The 8,925-nt window shown below is 40.5% G+C and overlaps 1 protein-coding gene across 3 annotated transcripts in view; it reads left to right on the forward strand.

Moving 5' to 3' along the window:
- Window positions 1–7,022, forward strand: part of Il33 (interleukin 33) — a 40,682-nt gene extending 33,660 nt beyond the window's left edge. For 2 of the 3 annotated variants that reach the window (XM_026781653.1, XM_013348111.1), the window contains exons 5-8: window positions 1,204–1,332; window positions 1,752–1,802; window positions 3,128–3,225; window positions 4,819–5,272. In XM_026781653.1, the coding sequence (XP_026637454.1) occupies window positions 1,204–1,332; window positions 1,752–1,802; window positions 3,128–3,225; window positions 4,819–5,007 (467 nt within the window). In that variant the 3' untranslated portion in view covers window positions 5,008–5,272. Of the gene's footprint in view, window positions 1–1,203; window positions 1,333–1,751; window positions 1,803–3,127; window positions 3,226–4,818 lie in introns of all 3 variants that reach the window. The other variant, XM_005352128.3, reaches the window with a different exon arrangement.
- The last annotated feature ends 1,903 nt before the right edge of the window (window positions 7,023–8,925 follow it).

An 8,925-nucleotide genomic window follows, 5' to 3' on the forward strand; every position in this document is an offset into this window, starting at 1 on the left:
TTGCCTCACGTGCGAGGCTCTGCGTTTAATCTCTACCAATGTGGGAGAAAAATAAAAGTGAGTCCTGCGCATAGTGGCATGTGCCTTTAATCCCAGTGTTTGTTTGGGAAGCAGGTGAATTTCTGTGGGCTCAGGTTTGTCTGGGCTACATAGTGAGTCCCAGGACAGCCAGATATGTATAGTCACACAGTGTCTCAAAAACATACAAACAAATAAACAAACCCAAAATTAATCAATTAATTAACAAGTGAAAACCCCATCACTAAGGAACTTGACTAAGAATCACGTGTTGTTATTTTAATATATATTATTTTCTATATAAGGGATATTATATGAAGCAACTTAGTATGTATCATATATAGTATGTATTTAGTATATATTTAATACAAATAATATTAAGCTTCTAATCAATATTCACTTCTCACAAACTGTTTTGAAATTATTTTGCTTTAGATGTTAACATACAAATGCTTATTTTGTATATGATTTTTAGTTGCAAAACTCAATAACCTATAGAAGATAAATTTTAAAGTAGGATCCTCATATGGTCCAAGCCTGCTTCAATTTCCCCACATATGCTTTCAAAACGTTATCATGAGCTCTGTATGTGTCTCAGGCAAAGGCATGAACTAGCTGACCTCTGCATCCCCCTAGAGCCGTGGTTCCCAACCTTATTGACGTTGTGCTGACCCCCAGCCATAAAATTATTTTTGTTGCTACTTCATAATCATAAATTTGCTACTGTTGTGGATTGTAGTGTAAATAACTGATGCGCAGGATATTTTATATTTGACCCCTGTGAAAGAATTATTCAATTCCCAAAAGGGTTGCGACCCACAGGTTGAGAACCACTGTCTAGCATGTTGGAAATCTCTAAGTAGGCATGCTTTATAAAGGGACATATGTTCACCTATGTCTTCCAAAATAGGACCATTCTTTTCCACAGTCCCCTAGACTGTAGGAAGGCAAATATGGAGTTGTCCTCTTCCTCACTCCCAGAGTCACCATGCAGGAAGCTAGTGCCTTTAATCCCACCCTGGTACCAACTATGGTACGTGAGTTTTGCTTTTGTTACAATGACAAAATATATGTTTTGTTAAAATAAACAAAATTCTTCTGAGGAATTACTTCAAAACATAGCCAAGAAATTTGTTCATAGGATAATTTGTTTACTGACAAATTTGTGTGTTGTCTTGCTAACAGAGATTTTACCTGTTACACAATCTCATGCCTCCCTGAGCACATTCAATGACCAATCTGTTAGTTTCAAAGTTCTGAAGAACGGACGCTATGTGATCAACGTTGAAGATTCTGGAAAGCTCCAAGAAAATGGTAGGCAATTCGAGACTATTTCTTCATGTCTATATTTAGTAATGATGACTGGCAAGGTCAAAAAAAAAATCTACCGAAGAATACAGATGTTGAGAAACAACTATTGAGAAATATGGACAGAGAAGCCACATGTGTGCATTAATGCTGAGTACTCACTAGATCTTTCCAACAGTTTCAGTGTCCCATAGCATAAGTCTTTTGTGAAAGAGTATTTCTCTGCCATAAACAATAACAGTCATATTAGGGAACTCATCAGAGCATAATAATGTTATTTTGAGATTTTTGTAGGAACTTCCAAAGTTTTGCTTTTATTGGTATATGACAAGGTTTAGGACAAGGTTTTATGGCCCCGTGTATGATGGAACTGAAACCTTCAGATACAATTGCTTCTCACCAAGTGATACCCGGCTGTCTTTCAGACAAGATGCTGCTACGTTACTATGAGTCTTCAGAGTCCTCAAGTGAATCAGGTAATGTGGAGGCAGGGTGGAGGGGTGTTGTTTGAATTCTCATTCAGAACAAAGATGAATCTAAAATAGCCCATAATAAAGAGAGGCTCAAAAGATTACCTTCAACCCCATGCTCACTGTAATGTAAGACCTTAGTGTTTTAGAGCACTTATTCCACCTCATCTCTTTCTGAATTAATAAGATAAAGGCTTAGATCCATATTGTACTTATAATAATACAGCCCTCCTCAGACACAGCTAGAAAGATTGTGCTCAAAGGTTGTCCAGAGGCAGTTCCTTCTATATCATCATTCTGTTCGTGTTGAATGCCTCATCATTATGCCCAATCAGCAAGAGAAAGGAAACGGGCGAATACATTCCTTTCCCCTTTGAGGGCACAGCTAGAAGCTACACATCACATGTCTGCTCATCTTCAGTTGTCAGAACTTAGCCTAAAAGCAACACTAAGCCATGAGAATACAGGCAGGGAAATGACAGCTATTACAAGACAACTCAGTGGCTTCACATGCACACAGGGAAGCTGATGTTCACAGCAGTGTCCGTTGGAATCAATTCAATTAGAATAGATCAAAGCAACAACAGAAATTCAAAACCTAAGCTTCTCCTCTGAGGAATTTAGAAAGACCCTTGGGCCAGGCTTGGTGGCACACACCTTTAATCCCAGTACTCAGGAGGCAGAGGCAGGCCAATCTCTAAATTCAAGACCAGCCTGATCTGAAGAGAAAGTTCCAGGATAGTCAGGGCTGTTAAACAAAGAAACCTTGTCTCAAAAAAAAAAGAATAAGAAAAGAAGGAGGAGGAGAAGGAAGGGAGGGAGGGAGGGAGGGAGGGAGGGAGGAAGGAAGGAAGGAAGGAAGGAAGGAAGGAAGGAAGGAAGGAAGGAAGGAAATTAACGAACTATTTTCCTGGATTCTTTGGGTTAAGTTAAATTAAGATGAGTTACAAGACTTTGGGGTTTTTTTTACTTATAATTTGTTTTGTTCGTTTTAATTGACAGGTAAAATTGTATTAATCATGTACAATAGGAAACTTTTAAAAATTTTTATTTTTATTTTATGTGTATGTATGTAAGTATACCGTGTATGTGCAGTACTTGAGGAAGCCAGCAGAGAGCAATGACCCTTTGGTAAGTGAGCCACTCTATGGGTTCTGGGAACTGAATCCAGGTCCTCTGCAAGAGCATCAGGTGCTCTTAACCACAGAAGCATCTCGCCAGCCCCCACCAGGAGCTTTTGAAGTAGCTGTTGTCTCTCTGTCTTGTAGAATGGTAGAATCCAGCCACATGGCAAATGCATTGTCTCACATGCTATTGTTTTTCATTGTAAGGTGATGGTGTGGATGGTAAGTTGCTGATGGTGGACATGAGTCCTGTGAAAGACACAGACATCAGGCTGCATGCCAACAAGCAGAACCACTGTGTGAAGGTAACAGAACTATAACTGGGTAGCTGCAGTGTACTCGTTCTGTTTATATGTAATTAGGTGTTAGGGGAATTGTGAAGACGGAGTTGTGTACATACTGTTGTAAAGGAACACAGGCAGTCACTTCTAAGGGCTTGTTCGGGAGGGAGGGAGGGAAGGAGCGTGATATGTGGCCTTGTACCACAAGTCTGGTCTCCAATAGTAGCACAGAATACCGGGGAACTTGCTAGAAAGCAGGATTTCAGACTCCCCCACAACTGAATCAGAACTAACCTCTGAACAGTCCCTCGGGAGCTTCATCACTTCACTCCAATTTGAGAGATAATGCAGAATGATCTCACATCCTTTCCGATTGGCTGTGTTCTTCCAGGAATTGTTTTCTCTGTGTGTATAATAACTTCTGGCTCCAAGTCTGTCAGGGAGGGGACAGCGAGTGTGTCCATACAACGCCAGTTATTAATAGCACAAAATTCTGCATCTGAGCTATTCTTACTTAGTCAATGGCAGGTGTACATTGGTCATGACAAATAATTATGAGCAGGTCAAGGAGCAAAGGAGTCAGAGCAAGAAGTTAGGGAGAAAACAGAACAGCATAATAAAGAAGACAATTTCTAGAAACAGACAAAATTTAAGTGATTCACTGATCACATAAATATAACATCAACATAAATAGTGGACAGTGGTCAGCATTCTGCTCCAGAGAATATTCTCAAGTGTATATAATGCAAGCTCTAGCATACATAATAAAACGTAAAAGCAGAGTGCCATGGCATCCTAAGTCCTTGCTTAATGCCTCACCAGCCCTGCCTCTTTTAACCCTCAAAGAATGTTCATAATGGAATAATTACACTGCTCATCTATTGCTGTTGTGCAACCAACTGCCTCAAAACTCAATGGATTAAAATAATAATTCTTCATAGGTCCATAGTGATTGGGAGATTATACTGAAGACCTGAGTTGGGTCCCCAGTATTGACTGTCAGGTGACTCACAACCACTGTAACTCCAGCACCAAGATGGTCAAATGCCTCTGCCCACCCATGGGCATCTACATTCATGCGCACACACCCACACAGAGACGTACCCACATCTATAATTTAAAATAAGATAAACCCTTAAAGATAACATAAATAAAAAGCATAATTTGTCTGTCACTGAGGATTTAATTAAAGAATTTAATCTAATGAAAATTTAATAAAAATATGCCTGTAGTTAAAGTGGAAATGAACCAATCTGAAGGGAGCGCTGGCTTGACTGAAAAGTCAAGGTTTGCTAGATAAAGCAGCATGTTCTTTGTATTAGAGACAAGGCGTAGCAAAAGAGGGGCACAAATCCAGAGGGGCCACATACAGATCTGCTCAGTCTACACCAAGCAGCATCTCTAAATGCATCTGCCCCCTGTCAATCACTTCCACTGGTGCCACACACGTCCTTTGGCCTCTGCCGTTCCCCGCTCCCTCCTCAACTCAGTAAACCGACCTGCTAGACAGACCAAGCTATACGTGACTGTTCTCCCATGGGTTCTCACCTGGGGGCAGGGGCAGCGTTAGCCCTGGACTTCCCATTCACATATGGGCTTTCTCTCTCCTTTCCTCAGCTCGAAAAGTGTCAAGCTCCACTGCCGCCAGCGGTCTTTTTCGTCGTTCACCAAAAGGCCTCCGACTATGTTTCGTTCGAATGTAGGAATCTGCCTGGGACATACATAGGAGTGAAAGATAATAAGCTGGCTCTGCTAGAAGGAGAGAAAAATGACGATGAAAATATCATGTTTAAGCTTTCTAAATAAGAAGCTTGTGGGTCCTGGGTTGAACGACTTAATGTTACCACCAAAGAAAGGATGAGAGAAAGCAATAGACATCTAAAGGAATGGCTTAAAATGCTGTGGAGTGTTGTCTTTTTATATATGAAAATTCTTTTCTTTTTCTGTACCACTATGCATTCAATAAGAACATGCATATATAGCACAGGGCATTGGTAAAGAAACTGAGAGACATTCAGCCTTGGCTTCTACGTTTGTCTGCTCCGAGACCTGAACGAATTCACACTTCCAGATTTCTTCAGGCGAGCAAGCACCATAGCTCATGCTAGGCTTTAGACAAGGGTTCATTTTAAAAGCCTTAAAAAGAATACGTGGTTTCTCCCCTGTTCTAAACAGGAGGTTGAAATCCTAGAGCAGCTAGCGGAGGACCAGCCACTGCACAGACTGACCACAACTCAATTAGAACAGAACACCAAATCTATTGGCAGCTGCCCCCAGGGCAAGCCTCAGACCAGCTCTTTCTGTCAAGAAATCTAGTGCTCCAAATGCCTTCCTACCTAGACAGGTTAAGATAAATCTGTGAAAACGCAGGATAACTAAAAAAATAAAATAAAATAAAGAAAAAGAAAGCCAGTATTTGTAAAGTGGAATAATGTTACCTCTACTTCTTTCCTTAGGGCAGGGGGTTGGGGATAAGGTTTCTCTGTGTAGCCCTGGCTATCCTGGAACTTGCTTTGTAGATCAGGCTGGTCTCGAACTCACAGAGGTCCACCTGCTTCTGCCTCCCAAGTGCTGGGATTAAAGGTGTGTGCCACCACCACCAAGCTCTCTGTTTCCTTTTGAAAATTCTGATATCTTTTTAAGGTAACAGTTTAAGTTTAAGCAAGCCAAGCTTACATTAAAAAAAAAGAACACATTTTAGTTCCCAACTGTGGTTGAAATCATTGGCTATCTTTACTAAACTTAAACTCTTCTGTGAGTACTGACCAGGCCATGTATTAGGGCATCCAGGTAGGATGGGACCTCACAGGGCAGTCAGAAGTCCTCCTACTAGGAAGACACCGAACTAACTTCACGTTCTCAGTAGCTGGCTGTAGCCTATGTTTGCAGCACACTGTGTCCTTCGATAGCTGGCTGTGGCCTATGGTCTGTGGCACGCTGTGTCCTTCAATAGCTGGCTGTGGCCTATGTTTGCGACACGCTGTGTCTTTCAATAACTGGCTGTGGCCTATGGTCTGTGGCACGCTGTGTCCTTCTCACCTGTTTCCAAAGAGCTATCACTATGAATGTGTGCATCAACTTGGAGGGAATTTCTCTATGGCTTGCTTTTCTTACACACAAATTCTTTCGTTGCTTGGGTTCACAGTAGCACTGTTCACTGGGGGATATGTTAGCTGAACTCTCTCCCTTTCTCTGGTCTTTTGACCAATGTATCTTTAACATATCTCCTACTCCCTAAACTTCATTTTTGTTTTCTCTGACGCCTATGTACTAACACTTTTATTCTGCTGTTTTACTTTACACTCTAGAATTTTATATATACTGACTAGTTACAAAGTTGTTCACTAAACGTTTTTGTGTGTTTTACTGTTACTGAAGTAGTGAGATTTATATTCAACCGTACAATAATGTTTTAAGATACTAAAGGAATAGCTGGATTATATAGACAATAGCAATTTCTACTACATTTTTATTGGCTTAAAATTTACAGTAAATGCAAAAGATAATAACAGAAAGCATACTTCTAAAAGTACAAACTTTTAATTTCAATTGATGAAAGCTATTATATATATTACCTGGTTGGATGTATGAAAAAAGAGGCTGGGGATTGCTGTATACGATCATACAATTATAGCATGATATAACTGTTTCATTCATCTTTTTTACTGTTTTACTATAGAGACAAAAGTGAAACCAGAATCTATGTCATCTCCCTGGAAACCTCGATGTTAACTATATGAATTTGTACAATATACATAAAATATTAATTAAGTAGTCAAATATGTCCATGACATTGTTTATAATCTTGAATAAACTATTTATCAAAATCACGTGTGACCATGACTTTATCAAAGAATGTTCCAATGTTCTGAGTCTTTAATGAAAATGGGCATACTCCAGTCCATCACGATTGACAAGGGAACTGAGCAGTTTGTTTCATAACTCTGGGTTTTTAAAACTCAAATTTGCCAGCAAAGGGATGATGCCTGTTTTGCTTCGTCATCCTAGTGTCTACTGGGGTACACCTCCTCCCCTCCCGCAAGTGACTTTTGACTTTTGCTCCAGCCCAAACACACACCCACAAGTTCCCGCCTCAGAAATTAACCTAAAATTTCCAACTCATTACTCAGGTGTCTTTCTCTCGGTTGCCTGATTTTCTGTTTTGTTTTCTTTTAAAAGATATTTTCAGAGCTGAGGAGACTTTTAAGCAAGCAAGAGGAACAGAGTCCAGATCTTAAGCACCCACATGGAAGCCAAGAGTGACTGTAAACCCCAGTGCAGGAGAGGGGTAGAGACAGGCTAATCCTGGGGTGCTGGTGCCCAGCTGGCCCAGCCAAATGGATGCTCCCGATTCTGGCACTGTTTCAAATACAGAGGGGCAATAGAGGAGCAAACCTGATGTTGACCTCTGGCCTCTACACACGTACACGTGTACGCATTCCACATACATACTTCTCTTCCACATTATTACAATCAGTGTCTCATGCTTAAAATATACAAATGCGTACTGACATTTTGTCTTACTTGCATTGCTTTGCTGGCTCTTAATACATGTTACTGGAAGTAATTTGTCCATTCAATTATATCAGAAATGATAATTTTATTTTATAGCTATCTCAAAATTTACAGTTGTGTAATTTTATTTATATTCCTTATGTTTCTGTGTTTCGGGGGGATTTTTGTTTTCCAATTATAATTTTTTCTTTCCCCTCCCCCAACTCTCAGATTCTCACCTACCTCCCTACACAACACTTCCTGTTTTTCTTGCTCCCTTTCTCTAAAGAAAAAAAAAAGGAATCAATAAAACAACAACAACAAAAAAATGAAAATCAAAACAGACAAACTAAGAAAAGAAGCTAGGGCAAAAATCTGCCAAAATCAAGCCAAAAGCGTACACAAAAGCATGGTGTCTGTTTTGTGATGCCCCTGCTACTCTTGGGCATGGGTCCTGCCCTGGAGTGTGACTGACATATCCAGGGACACTCCACTGGGGGAAAAATTGATTGTCCCTTTCCCAGAAGGTATCAACTATGAATAGCATCTTGGTTAGAGGTGGCACTTTATGTCCACTTCCCCTCTAAATGTTGGGATTCTATCTGGGTTGAAACAGTGCGGGTCTGGGACATGTCATCGTCTATGTCTGTGGGTTCCTATGCCTCTCAGCACTGTCGTGTCTGGAAGACAGTTTCCTTGGAGTCACCCACCACCTCTGGTTTTTAGAATCTTTCTCCCTCCTCTTCCACATAGATCCCTAGCCCTTGAGGGGAAGAGTTTGATAAAGACACCCCATTTAGGGCTAAGTGCTCCAAGGTCTTCCACTCTGCATGCTGTCTTACTGTGGATCTCTTTGTTAATTCCCATCTACTTGCAAGAAGATGCTTCTCTGATGAAGGCTAAGTGATATTCTGCTCTTTGGGTATAGCAATATGTCATTAAGAATAATTTTATTGCTATGTTCCCTTAGCAGAAAATAGTAGGTTTCCCCCTAGGCCTATAACCTCTCTATTCCTAGGTCTCTGTCCACCTTAGCAGTATCAGGGCTGGGTTCCATCTCATGGAGCATGCCTTAAATCAAATTTGAAAAAAACGTTGGTTACTCTATAATGTTTGTACAGTGCTCGAGTATAAATATTTGTCAGTGTTTTCCTGAGAGAAAGAAAATACTCCATAACAAATATAAATGAAGTCGGGCGGTGGTGGCACACACCTTCAATCCTAGCACTC

Source organism: Microtus ochrogaster, chromosome 8, assembly GCF_000317375.1.
Source record: "Microtus ochrogaster isolate Prairie Vole_2 chromosome 8, MicOch1.0, whole genome shotgun sequence".
Classification (NCBI taxonomy): Eukaryota; Metazoa; Chordata; class Mammalia; order Rodentia; family Cricetidae; genus Microtus; species Microtus ochrogaster.